The 14,392-nt window shown below is 32.8% G+C and overlaps 2 protein-coding genes across 2 annotated transcripts; both read left to right on the top strand.

Moving 5' to 3' along the window:
• On the top strand, positions 308–3,987 carry LOC105171941 (DNA replication complex GINS protein PSF2). Its single transcript, XM_011093218.2, has 8 exons — positions 308–470; positions 586–660; positions 779–893; positions 2,050–2,146; positions 2,221–2,251; positions 2,332–2,427; positions 3,098–3,250; positions 3,577–3,987. Exons 1-8 carry the CDS (start codon positions 423–425, stop codon positions 3,595–3,597), a joined length of 636 nt encoding a protein of 211 aa, XP_011091520.1. The 5' UTR covers positions 308–422; the 3' UTR covers positions 3,598–3,987.
• LOC105171942 lies at positions 7,127–12,099 on the top strand. The gene is made up of 3 exons (XM_011093220.2): positions 7,127–8,153; positions 10,751–10,967; positions 11,205–12,099. Exons 1-3 carry the CDS (start codon positions 7,941–7,943, stop codon positions 11,681–11,683), a joined length of 909 nt encoding a protein of 302 aa, XP_011091522.1. The 5' UTR covers positions 7,127–7,940; the 3' UTR covers positions 11,684–12,099.

Below are 14,392 nucleotides of genomic sequence, written 5' to 3' on the forward strand. Positions count from 1 at the left end.
CTCGTTAAAAATTTAAAAGGGATAATTACACTTATCTCCCTTGAATTTTTTGTATAATTATATATGGCCCCATATGGTTTGAAAAATTACATTTAACACTTTTGAAGTTTGCTTTCGTCTAACAAATAAGTCACATGTTAGTCAAAATTTATCGACTTGCTGATGTTAATAAAAAAAAATTATATTTTACAATTTCTTTATAGTTTAATTTAATTAATATATATTTTCAAAAAGTGTATAATAATTTAATTTTCCTCCTAATCTTTCCCTCCATTTTACTACACATAAACCCTTCTTCAGGTGAATCCAAGGTAAAATCAAATTTACCCTCTAAACTCCCGCCATCTCCCGCTGAGAGATAGGGCTGCGAAGTAGCGCTCGACCCAGAGCCGCCCCACCCCAGATAATCCAAGAACTGGAAAATGGCAGGAGCGTCAGAGCCCCAAGCCTCCGCATTTTCGGCGGCGGAGGTTCCATCTTTCTCATTCTCTCATTTGTTTTTTTTTTTGGTTTTTTTTTTGTTTCCTCTTAATTTATTTGGTGCATCAATTTCTTCAATTTTTGAATTGAAACTTAATGTCGCAGTTGGAGTTTCTTGCCGAGGATGAAATGATTGAGATTGTGCCGAATCTGAGGATGGATCCGCTCAATTTCATCTCGGTGTGTTTCTTCCTGTAGATTTTGTATTTTTGCACATTTTAATTCTTTTATTTTCTAGCTTCTGGCTTAGGAATTGATGTTTTCGTTTTGGTTCTATGATTGATTGATCAATGGATAGGGAGACTTTGGTCCTTTTAGACCGCAAATAGCGACTCAAGTGCCACTTTGGTTAGCGGTGGCCTTGAAGAAGAGAGGCAAGTGCACTATTCGAGCTCCGGAATGGATGTCTGTTGGTGAGGGTTTGCAGTAAATATCTATCTATTTTGCAATTCAACCTTTTGAAAGTATTCTGTTATAAGAATTCACATTGTTTTTCTGGATTAGGTGTAGTTTACAATCTTATTTCCACGTCAGTTAAATGCGTATCTGCTGTGATGTTCATTCAATTCTGATTTTGTATGGTTAGTCCCGTACTTTGGCTAGCACAGACGGTCTTGGTTCATATTTTTCTTTCTTTTTCTTTTTGTGTGGGCGACGTTTTCTGCAATTAGTAAAATAAACAAATTGAGCCAATAGGCAAGATTCTTGCTTCCATCTATTTTTGACCAAGAATGAAAATATTATTTTTATCAAGAAGATTGGAGTTATACAAAATTCTGATCCCACTGCAAAATAAATGTGACTAGGTGGAGCAGCTCAAGATAAGCACCCGAAACCTCCTTAGGTAGGAAATGCGGAGTCTTACAGTTTCACACGCTTACTCACACATGATATTTGGAAAATGCTGGTAAAATAGACACATATTAGTGATATCAACCAGTTAGTTGCTAGACAACTCTCTAGTGTAGGACAACAGTCAACATGCATATAATGAAAAATGGATATATAGATTCATCTTTCAGCCAACTGTTCCGCGTTATAAGAAAACAAAATTGAACATTGAATAAATGCCTTTATAAAGCTTTATCGCCAGCTTATGTTTTTGCTAGTTTCACTCTTTGTGATATGAAGCAAAGATGTTTTCAATTTGAAGAGGCATATAGGTGATATACGGGTTTTTTGTACTTAGTAAAAATGCATTAGTTAATATGTCTCGAATTGGATGGGAATGCAGCACCACAAACTGATAAAAATCATGGTAGGTTTTTCTGACCTGTTCTAGAGCTTTCCAGGGGAACATGTTTTATGGCTCATGTAATGGACAAGCCAAGAAAAGTGCTGTCAGTAATATATTGAGTAGAAGTTTTATGCTGACTTCTTTTGATAATTTTGTCATTCCTGACATTTTAATTTTTCTTAATGGTGCATCTTTACTTCTTAATGATTGACTATTTTATTATGGTAAAACAGCTTTCATTTTCATGCAGTGGTGAAAAGGAAGGCTGTTTTATATGTGATCAGTTAAAGTCCTGGTTATAGATTTCTCATTATTATATGCTCTTCTCATAGATAAGTTAGCACAAGTGTTGGAAGCAGAGCGGGATTCTGAGAAGTTTCAGCATTTGCCATTCCATTATGTAGAAATAGCAAGGCTTCTTTTTGATTAGTAAGTTTTACATTGTACAGATATTTTTTTTTATATGTTGGCAGTGGTTTTGAAAATCGTTTTCTTTGATGTAGTGCTCGGGAGGACATTCCTGATATCTACATGGTTAGTGGTCCGAAATAATGTGCTTATTCTTTCTTTGGCCCCATACTATTTCTGGCAGCTTGATTTTAACTTCCATGTAGGTGAGGTCCCTCATTGAGGACATCAAGGATGTGCGCTTTCATAAAATTGGGACAGGCTTGGAAATTATCTCGAGGGAACGTACTTATGCACTCAGGGTATGGTTTATATCTGAATCCTAAATCTTACCCTGAACGTTGGTGTCTGGCCGTATAGATATATTTTTGGTATTTTGTAACCTGTGATCTCTTCAGGTGGGGACAAAAATAAAAAAGTTCTTCTGTCCCTCCTAAGATTACTTAACCTCTATGTTTGGCAGAGATTGTTGTTGGTCCTTCCAAAATCAGTTAATTTTGTGGATGCTATTCATAACCATTATGGAGTGGTTTTTGTTTTTGTGTTTCTTTTTTCTTCGGGCTTGAAATTGTGGATTATACGTTCAGTTTAGGGGAAATCTAATCTTCACATGGCTAGTTGCTGGCGCTCTTTTAAATGAAAATCTGTACCTTGATAAAGAAAGTTCAGTTCCCATTTAAAGACAGAAAATGGTTATCAATACAAGATTTGTGAACTCATGTAAAGTCTCAACCATAGTTACCAAACTCATTTGAATATCTGGTGGCTGTCTTTTGAACATCATGTGTAATATCCTTCTTTCTTCTAATTTTTCACATTTCACTGTGAATGGCTAATGTAAATTGAGCATGATTCTATGTAAGATATTAGAATAGATTGTTGGCAGGATTGGTGCATCCCTATTTGGAGGAGATTATAATTTACTGTATGTACAGTTTCTCTCCTGTGACCATCATCCTTGAAATTTTGCAGCTCAAAAATTTATCTGCTATGGAAGCAAATATAGTGCGCCCATTTGTTACAAGAGCTCTTGAGACATTTTACAAGCTTAGCAGTTCTGAGATGATACAAGAATCGGATCACATTCCCAATAGACAGCCCCAAGCAACCAATCGTGGGCCAAGAGTAAGTTATCTTTTATGCTTTATATTCCCTCTTCCCTTCAGATTGCAAATTTGCCTATCCTATCAAATGGTTCAACTTACTCAATTTACTGCTCATTTTTCCCTGTTTTCCATCCGAAAATGTACTAAATTCTCCAGGTCAACATGCACGATTTCCCTTCTACTCTATCCTTTTGTATTAGGCAATTCCAGTTTTCTGATTCATCTTCTACATCTTGTATCTGATCGTCCTAGCACTTGATATACGTAGGAAGTATGCATAGGATTGCCAATTATTTGCTTATTCTTAAAGATATGTTTCTTGACTATATTCTCTTGCTGATTCAGCGGCAACTGAAAGATAGATGACCTGGTCTGAAGATCCCTGTACAAATGTCTTGGTAAAGTTGCTCCGATGCCTTTAAGTTTATGATCAAGCAAAAGTATGTCATTCACTGAGCTGATATAGTTGAAGAGAATCACTATCCGATCATATTTGGCTTCTGATGTAAGTTCAATTGCATGCTTTTTTCCTTAAGCTGCTTTACATTTCTGCAGGTGAGATAGCAACTTTTGCCGTTATTGTGGATCCAACTAGTATAAATAGTTAACGGATAATCTTATGACCGCTTTACAGGCGCTCTAGTGTAAATAATTGATGGGGGGTGATTTTTTTATGACAATTCTGTCAAAATAATTCCAGTAAGAAACTAATCTTGAGCAACCATTGACGTATGAGAATTCTCCCATTAATGTAAATCTTGTGTCTTATAAGTATCTGTTTTTCATATTTTCTACCTACGTTCACAATTTTTGTTTGGTAAACTTTTAAGCATGATTCGACTAGTGTAAAAATAATAAAAATATACTTAGAAATAAATATCAATTTATTCAAGTTTGATCCAATTAAAACTCATTTGAGTTTGATTAGATTAATTATTAAATCAAACTCAAACACAATGAAATGTTTTAAGCCCTACACAAAAACAGTTTGATCTCAAACAATCAAACCCTCAACTTATATAACATTTGACGCCAAAAGAATTGCACATTTGTTTCGATAAATCCAACGTATTTTCTTTCTTTCTCTTAATTTTTCCTTATGTTGAAACATAGAAAATTTAGGTAATATATAACATCATGTCATGTCACCATATGTACCTGAAATGCTTAGTTGTAGAGTCATGTATTAGGAGTCCAATTCCCTAATTCCACCCACATAATTAATTAATTAGATACTAATTAGCTGGAGATTAGATGCATATATATACCATTAACAATAATTAAGTCATCTTTAAATGCTTGAGCTGTATGTTACAATCATCCTGCTTTTTAGTTCCATCTTATCTTCTTAATAATAACAATAATTTTGAATTGTCTGCTTCCTCAAAGGAATATGCTTCTGCATGTGCACTTGTGTTATAACTAATTTTTTTAGGTATCTAATCCACTCGCGATGTTGATATATTTGACACTTGTAAGTTGTACCGCTTTTCAATTAAGAAAAAATAAAATAATTGATTGCGCCATATATTACTTATTATGTTGTTTATTAATATATTACACATCATATTATTTAAAGTATAAGTTATCTGTACTTTACTTTATTCGAGTGCAATAGATTTGTACGTACAAGCACGAATTTTGCTATTCGCACAACTGTAAAAATAAATGATAAATAGCCAATTAAGCATAGTTTAATTGGTAAAATTGAGATCCCATAATTTTAGAAATAATGGGTTCGAATCCCACAATATGCGTGGCGTTAGACCTATGAAACCCTACTTAGGCTCAAACCTAAAGAGGACCCAAACAAATTAAGTTACACTTAGGCCTTATCCAATCCATTTTACCCCACTCAAGATTCATAGCTCTTGAGACTAACCAGACCCAGTGTTTGGGTTCAATTAGACCTAGATTTCAATTTTTTTATTGTAATTTTTTATTTTTTATTTTTACCCATAATTCATAAGGATGTTCAATTTGACTAATTGAATTGAATTGTTTCGATTAATTAAAAGTTTCGGAGTATCAAAAATTGAATCGAACTAATTGATTCGGTTTCGATTATAATTGAATAATTTTATTCGATTCGGCTAATACCCAAATTATCGAATTCATAAGAAAAAAATTGTCAGTTAATTAATTTAATAGTTTTTTTATTTTTTTATTTTAAATTTAAAATAAATAGAAGCTAAATTATATTGTTATAATATAATACATATTTATAAATTATAAATATAATTTATATATACCAACATATTTTTTGAAACTATAATATATTATAATATATTCTTTAATTTCGATTATTTGGCGGTACGCTTAATCGATCTAGTCAAATCTTACCCATCGATTGTATTGATTTTTTTTTTAAAAAAAAAAATCAAAAATCAAACCAAAATTTTGTTTCGATTTTGGGTATGAACCGAAAATTTGGTTCGGCCAGTTTTTGATTGGTTAACCAAATTTTTAACACCCCTAATTATTTATCAATAAATTCAAAATTATTGAGACTAATTTACAAATAACTTTTTTTAAATAATATATAATTTATTATACCATTTACAAAATAATCTTGTAAAATATTACATGATAAATAATGTTATGATGTCTTAAGTTTTTTAAATTTGTTCAATTGAAAGTAGATTGATTAATAAATAATAATCTAATTAAATAGCAAAGAAATATAAATATATCTTTTGGGTCCAAATTGGGTATATAGACCCATGAATATTGATGGATAGAAACCTAACTCTGACGCAATCTATATTTTCTTAGTGGGTCTGGGTCCAATAATATTAATTGAACTTGGTCTGGGTCTTAGAGTTAATATACAGATTTGGGATAGGATCTTACCCTACCCATTGACACCCTCACATGGCATGTTATTTCTATTGTTTTTTCTCGGATCCTCATTTCACTTAATAATTGTACTAATTGCAGAACAAATGAAAGTTGATTTATTAGTTAAATTACGTCGAGTTCTCCTAAAATTTAATATAATTATAAATACTATCTCGTTATTTGAAAAATTATCGATAATCTTTTAAAATTAATGTCCGTCCATCAATGTAAGTTACAAATATCTTACGATTATTTACATTAAAAAAGATAAAAATATAAATATTTTTTGGCACAAAATGAAAATTCCACTGGGATATTTATAATATTCACAACATGATTTGTGCGTATTTTTTTTTTAAATACATTGATATTTATAAATTAATCAACATAATATTATAATATTTAATACGCAATACATTTATATTTATAAATGGACCAACATCGTCAGCCTAAACACATAAATTTGGTTCTCTTTTGCAAGATTTCTTTTTTTCTTTGTAATCTATACTTTTATTTGTTTTTTATATAGTGTGTCTGTGTATTTTTTTTAAGCCCATTTAATATGTATATTTATGAAATAAATTTAATTGAATTTTGAAAAATGATATTCTTTTTATCATTTTAATATGGTAACAAAAATTTAAATAGTCTTTTAAGAATTTGTGAGATTTTTAAATGTGTCTTTACAACATAATAAAACGACTTAAATGGATATTTAAAATTATTTATATATGTTTTCATACGTTAATGCATATAAAGATAAGAGTACTTAATCTAAAAATAAATTATTTGACCTAATCAATCAATCGACGATAAATATAATTTTTATTTAATTTTTTTATTAATATAATAAATTTATTAAATTAAAAATATATTTATTATATAAAAAGTAAATTTAAAATATATTAAATATATTTTTTAAAATTATAAAAAATTTACGTATAATTACATAATGTTGATGAAAGGGCGGAATTATCCCAAATTTTAAAAGTGATTTTAAACCAGAGGAAGTGTTGCCGTCCAAATAACACAGCGCCGCGTCAACACCCAAAACCAAAACCACCGCTGGCAAATTAAATACGCAAAAGAAATGCATGTGCGTTGATTTGGCGTCCACATTCACCACTCTCTCTCTCGCCTTCCAAAATTCACCGATTATCCGTTTCCCCCCACAGATTTCCTGTGCACAGCTGACTTGTCCATTACGGAACACTTTTCTTTATATCTATCATCACCTCTGCCTGCCCCAGTTGCCTTCTTCGTCTTCAACCCTTCAGCTTTGCAGCTAAAGCCCGTCTCGTTCTATAATTGATTTTTTTTTTTCTTTTTGGCCGTCATCGAGGGGTTTGTAGTTTGCGTTTCTCTATTTTTTGGAGTTTTTTTTTGGCAGTTTTTTGGGGGAATATATGATAATAGATGTGTGGTATGATTAGGTTTTGGGTATTTGCTGTTTGTGGATTGGGAACGATGTTTTGAGAAGGGATTGGAGCTGGTTGGGTTGCTGACTTGGGGTTTTTGTGCCGTCAGTGGGATCAAATGGTTCAATTGTTTTATAGATTCACAGAATTTAGAAACTTCGAATTCGATTGAAGCGGACTCCGGTTCGATTAGGGTTCGAGCTTGTATTTCTCTTTTGGGTACACGTTCTTTTGTTCCTTGTTATATGTGTATTTGCGGAATAAATATGAAGAATTCTCAATACGGATTGTTGTAGCGAATATTTGTTGGATTTTTTTGGTTAGCGTTTTCAAAATTTTCATTTTATATACAGATTTAATTTAATTATTTTGGATGAAAATAATGGAATTTTGAAAAAGAAAAATTGTGAGTGGAATAGTAGGGTATTGGTGTTAGTGGTTGGTGGTGAAATGAACTGCTGGGTTTATACGTCGGCGTCCACTGAGTTGTGGGCGAGGCAGTCAGGCGGAGATGGCGGTATGAGCCACGAGAGTGAGCATGATTTGGCAATGATGGTTAGTGATTTTCTGGAGAATGGGAATAGTGGTGGGAATGACTCAAGATACAGCAGCGACAGCGATTCTGGCCTCTCTGATCTTGTTCAGCTCGCCGACAAAATTTCTGTTAGTCTCTCTCTCTCTCTCAAGCTTCTGATTTTATTTTATTTTTCCTGTTCATACCATTGCTATTGCTGGATGATTTTGATGGGCTTTTTGTCTCCCGGTACAATTTAGTTTTGTGCTTCATGAAATGATTTAAAGGACATGCTACAGAATAAGGTTGGGTAAAGAATGCAACGAGAGTATCAATTTACCCCACACATTCAAAAAAAGTAACGCTGATAAGCTTGGCAACTGCAACAATTTTCGGTTGGTAGGTGATTAGTGTTGGTAGATAGCCTGGTTGAAACCGAACTGTGTCTTATGGGAATTCAACTTTATGGAATAGTGATGACATCAAGATGATGTCTTGTAAATCTGAGTTATAGTGAATGGTAGAAATGAGGTAATCTCAAGTTAATAACGCCTCAGTAGATGGAAGCAGATAGAGCTTTTGCCTCTCCTTTTTGGGTATGAATTAAGGTAACTTTTCATTATGCATATGGAGGTTGTGATTATTGGGTGGGTCCACTACATGTTGGTGCTCAAACTTACTTTTCCCAAAGTCAATAAAAGGGAGAAAATAAAGCTCGTTGCATTAATTTTTTTTACAGCTAGATATCACCTGCTTTGGGGCTGTTGATTGGGAGCCCCATCTCCTCGAGAGTAGATAGTGTAGAAAGTTCTATATTGGGGTGTCAATGAATAGAGAACATGAAGAAGAAACATTTTCCTAGGTAGAGAAAAACCACGTATAAGGGAGGATTGAAGAGAGAAGAGAAACCTTTAGAAGGATAGAATGGAGGTGTTTGTTTAGTGAATAGAAACGGGAAAAGTCTTGAGATTTTATGTTCTCTTTTGAATTTTTTTTTTGTATTTTTCAAGTCGACAAAGTGACCATTTTGTTATAAAAAATATTTTCTACTGAGAAATTTTATACATCCCCTATATTTATTTTAGCGTGAATTTTGTAACTCTGACTACATATATTGTTGTTTAACCCGCATTTTAATCTAGCAGCCGGAAAAAGAATGTGTTGCCTTTTGTTGTGTTAGTGTCATCTATTTGGTATTTTGTCCCAAAAAGTTGTATCAGAGTCACATTCAAGTTAAGTTTTCGGATTAAAAATGGAGAAATCTTCTTTTAGTGTGAATATTCAAACTAAATAGACCAAATCCATATTGGAATCACGAATGTTGACTTTTCTTTATTGCAAAGATTTATATTGGTTATTGCATAGTAATGCTGCCGACCAAAGCGAAGATTTATATTGGCCATTGCACAGTAATGCTGCCAACAAAAGCATAATGGGTGAAGATGAATAGAACATGTTGAACAGAAAGTTAGCCCGGAACATCTGACGTTCCCTTGAACATAGTATGTTCCATCATTTTCGATGAGAGAAAATGTTGATATTTTATGAAAGAAAATGGAGGTTTATTTTTTGGAGAAGAAATGTCTTAAACAAAGCTTCTGTATCAGTAAGACTGTGTGCCTTAGCCACAGGGAAGGTGCCAACCTTGGGTGACTTGGGTGAAGTATGTTTCATCATTTTCTGCATTTTGTTGACTTGGGTGAGGTAAGAGTTAGGCCACCCACATGAAGTGTGTGCATCCAACAGGTCTTCACCTCCAACTAGCAGAAAACTAAGTAGAAGAGGAAAATAAAAAAAATTGTATGACTCGCTCAGTAGAAGAAAAATAAGAGGACAGAATTCACATGGTTTGCTTAGTCCAATTATTTACACTCTTGGACTTTGTTCTGGAATTCTTGGTTTGGTCGCTGAAACAGGATAGAAAAGAATCTATTTCTCTTGTTATACTGTTGCCATTTATTTTGACACTTGTTCTTAATAGCAATCAACCGTTTTTCTTGAGCAAGTTTTTGTTACTAAATAGAGGCAAAATTGGGACAGAAAGGGTTTAGGATGGAGAGCGCTGTAAATCTTGGTAATATCTTATCCGAGTGTTTGAAATGAAACCATTCCTGTCGCATTGTGGTAATAGGTTTTACCGTCATGTTGGTTCTCTTTCTCACAAAAGCTGGGGTTCCTAGAACCCATTCTTTTATGTGCCTTAAGTAAAAGCGAAGCTGTTCTAAAATATATCATCAGATTGAAGTCGAAGAATGAGTTTGATTAGCTTTATCTTTTTGATATTCTTACTCTTGGAAGTCCATGACTTATGTTCTATACATCATAAATTGTATTTTTTAAGCATGCTATCTTTCTCCCCTACTAACTGTTTAGTGTTCCTTTTGAAACTTTCTTAATATATCCTCACAATAGAGAGGAAACTGGAACCAACAAACTCGGTTTTGAGCTTTAAGCAATTTGAACTCTGTTTGAAACCCTCTGAAGCCAAAATATTTTCTCTCTACTTTGTTCTCGAGTCAATCAGTGATTTACGTGGATTATAGTCTTCAATAGCACCATTTGAAGTTACACTAATTTTCTGACAGTATAACTAATAATTCTGTGGAGCAACTGTGGTTACATCTTTCTTCTGTTTTCCCATTTTGGAGTATGTAAGTCTTGAACGTCATATTTGCTTCAGCATTTTGTGGAGATTCTTATGACTCTTTAATTATTCGCCACCTCACTAGTTGTTTCATTTCTTCAGTATTTCAAGTTGGTCATGGATCAATATGAAAGCGACTTGTTATCAGTGGTCAAATCTCTTGCACTTTCAATTAGTGAAAGAGACCTTCGTGCTGCAAATTCAGGTCTGTGCAATGCGAGCTGCATCAGGTTCTCCCTAGTAAAGCTTCTAAGGCTGTCTGGTTATGATGCTGGTGTGTGCACGTCCAGGTGGCAAGGGAGCGGCAAGGTCCCTGGAGGTAAATTATCTTTCTGTTGCTATAGAGGATTCAATGGTGTGGTGAGAATATGAATAATTTGTCACCAAGAGATGTGTATAGTGATCTTGAGTTTGATTATTATGTGCGCATCCATCTACACTTTTTCGTGTATCCGGGGACAATTAATAACAAGAGATATGTATGGAAACTTCACTGAGACAGAGTACTGAAAGAGTTCATGTCTTCTGATACATGCTTGTTTTTACTTACATGCAGGTGATCATGAATACATTGATATAGTCCACTATAATGATACGGGAAGCACTGAACGGGTGATTGTCGATGTTGACTTTAGAAGCCACTTTGAGATTGCAAGAGCTGTCGAATCCTATGATAGGATATTGAATTCCCTTCCGGTTATTTATGTGGGCTCATTTACGAAGCTTAATCAATTTCTTCAAGTGATGGTTGAAGCTGTTAAATCTTCTCTGAAACAGAACTCAATGCCTCTCCCTCCATGGAGATCATTTGCTTATTTGCAAGCTAAGTGGCAGTCTCCATATCAAAGGAAATTTGATCCTGATGAACCCAGCTATAACACCACTTTTTCCGTTGAACACAAGAAGTGCGCTGGACATCTTAAACGTCTGCATTCTTCACTTCTCTCTGAGATTGAAGTAGAGCGCACGCTAAAGCCCTTTAACCGTGATAGGAGGGTGAAAATTGAGAGGCAAAGGCAAATGACTTTCAAATAGGGGGGTGAAACTTGGCAGAAGCAGCAGGCCAAATGCTTTCGTAAATGGCAGCTCGCCTGTTAATGGGACTGATTTTCAATGAGTTGGTGACATTTTACAAGTAAATTCTTACAAGAATATAGTTCATATTCTTGAAACCTATAGAATCTCGCACCATTTTGTGCTTCTACATTTCCTTCATAATTTTTTCCAACTTTCAATTTTGTGAAGCAGATGTATAATTTTTACGGGGATTTGGGGTGTTCTTATGCAAATATTCTTCTGCTCATCCAGTTTCAAAGTTTTGGTGGGCTTTGGATTAGTGTTGGTTCTTTGTCTACTTGTCAAGTTGCTCATATGTACATTGAGAGGAAAGAGTATGTAAGGCTATTTTATCTGGTTATTAATCTTCAAGTGTTAAGCACACGAGTTTTTTTTTTAAATATTTCAGGTTTATCTTAAGTTTATGTGCTGTTTTTATTTGGCTTTTGTTTTTCTAAACATATTTAATTGCTTAGGCTTCGTTTACTTTGTGTTATAGGGTAATTAGGTGATCGCATAAATTAACGTTAAATGAATAACAAAGAAATTTAAAATAATTGTAGTAAGTTTACTTAGGTTGATTTTAGTGGTGGGATGTGGCATAATTGGTGAATAACTCATCCCAACTAATTAAACTCCTTGGAGACGTTTGAAAGTTTATAAATTTTTTAAATTATTTGGCAAATTTTATTTAAGGAGCTTATAAGATTTTAAGATGAGATGTTTTGAATTTTATAATATCTTTAAAGAAAAATAATTTCACTTCAATTTTTTAAAAAGTATTTTATAAGTTCTTTAATATTAATATCTAATAGATAAAAGTAGACTCATAATTTCTTTAGTATTTTATTTTTGTTTTTTATATAATTGACGTTTTTTCTCCCAAAACAGAATTATTTATTTATATGATTCTAAATGTTAATACTTTGATGTCTTTTTAAATATAATAGTATAAAGAATTTATCATGCCAAATATTCCGACATCTTATAAATTTTTTCTTCTTATTCATCTAAATTCTATAAAATTTTATTCTTGAAATAAATTCAACATTTTTTAGCTTTTAAAACATCTTGAAAACTTATACAATGTTTCAAATAAATTTAGCAAAGATCCTCTAAATTGAGATTTCAAACTGGTTTTGTTTACTAGCAACTGTCTTTTTTAATGAAAAATGGTAAATTATACTACTTAATACATCACGATATCAAAAAATTATTAAATATCTAAATAATGTCATATCAAACATATACGAAAAAGTGATACATGAAATAAAAATTAGGATAAACTATATTTTCTCACAACATATATCTTGAATTTGGTGATGCCACCTGTGTGAATATATGTCCCGTATAAATTATCAGTCATTAAATAATATATGATACTAATATTATATATAATTTAATAATTCATAATTTACGTGCATACAAATTTATATAAAAAAAAATTACTAAATCTTCCCACATTTCTTTGTCTTTTTTTAATTTATTAATGGTCAATGGGTGTGTCATCATAACCACTTTTGACTCATTTTGGTCTACAGTTTTGACCTTTCCCTCTTTAATCTTTCAAAAATTGCACCCAACATCTGACTTCTGCATTTAGTTGTTCTATGGTTTCATCACAACAATGTTCTTTTAAATACTCAATATTTCATTTTCAACTGAAATATTACAAATTCTAATCTAATTAAAATATAAAATTCATCATATTATATGAATCTATATTAGCCCATAATGGTTGGTTCAATGAAATTAACCTTGATTTATTACAGTATTAGTGGAATTAGGACAATTAAATTTAAATAATATCTCAATTTTTACTAATAAATAAAAAAAATTGTCACCAAAGATATCTTCATCTTACATTAAAGACGAAATTGATCATGTTCGATATAGAAGCACAAAAATTAAATCCCTCGACAACAAATGTGACTATAAGCTTTCGAATCCTACTTAACAACAATAATCTATCTTAAAATTTGACTCGCTTACCAGTTCTCATCAAATCCACATATCTCCTATTAGTCCTATAATTTTTATTATTTTCGCTCCAATCAAAATATCTTTTAACATCATGTTTTGTAAATAATTAATTCAAATAAAAATATAAAAGTAAGAAAAAGTATATATAGCATAAATATATATAATACATTTTAAATTTTAAGTACATACATCAGACGTATCGGATGCCAGTAATAATGAAGTAATTTAATTTTTTTTGTTTGTATTTTAACAACAAAAAATAGTAACTCAAAACCAGTTCACATATTATTACAAAACAAGTTGATGCAAGTCGCACAATTTTGGGATTGAGTCGCGGAATCTGGTATCCTAAGATCGGATCGCTGAATTCCTACTCGAGCTCCCTACAAGTAGATCCTGAGACCAGAACGAACGTTAAGCTTGTCGGGCAGCCCCCAGCTAAGGCCCTCCGATGCTTAAGTTAGAGAAATGGGCTTGAATGCGATTAAGAGAGAACGAATGAGATCAAGAAAACGTAATAAATGCACTTGCCAAAATATTCATAAATGCCAGTATTTATAGTCGTATGGTGCCGCATGGTGAGTGCAACGTGGCGTCATCTGGGTGTTTTGGTGTCAATTGATCTGACGGTTACCACGACAGGCGGGTCCCATGGTCCGGGTCAGGCGGATCGAATTGGGCGACCCGGCCCGAATCCCTACCCGC

Source organism: Sesamum indicum, linkage group LG10 (assembly GCF_000512975.1).
Source record: "Sesamum indicum cultivar Zhongzhi No. 13 linkage group LG10, S_indicum_v1.0, whole genome shotgun sequence".
In the NCBI taxonomy this organism is placed as follows: Eukaryota; Viridiplantae; Streptophyta; class Magnoliopsida; order Lamiales; family Pedaliaceae; genus Sesamum; species Sesamum indicum.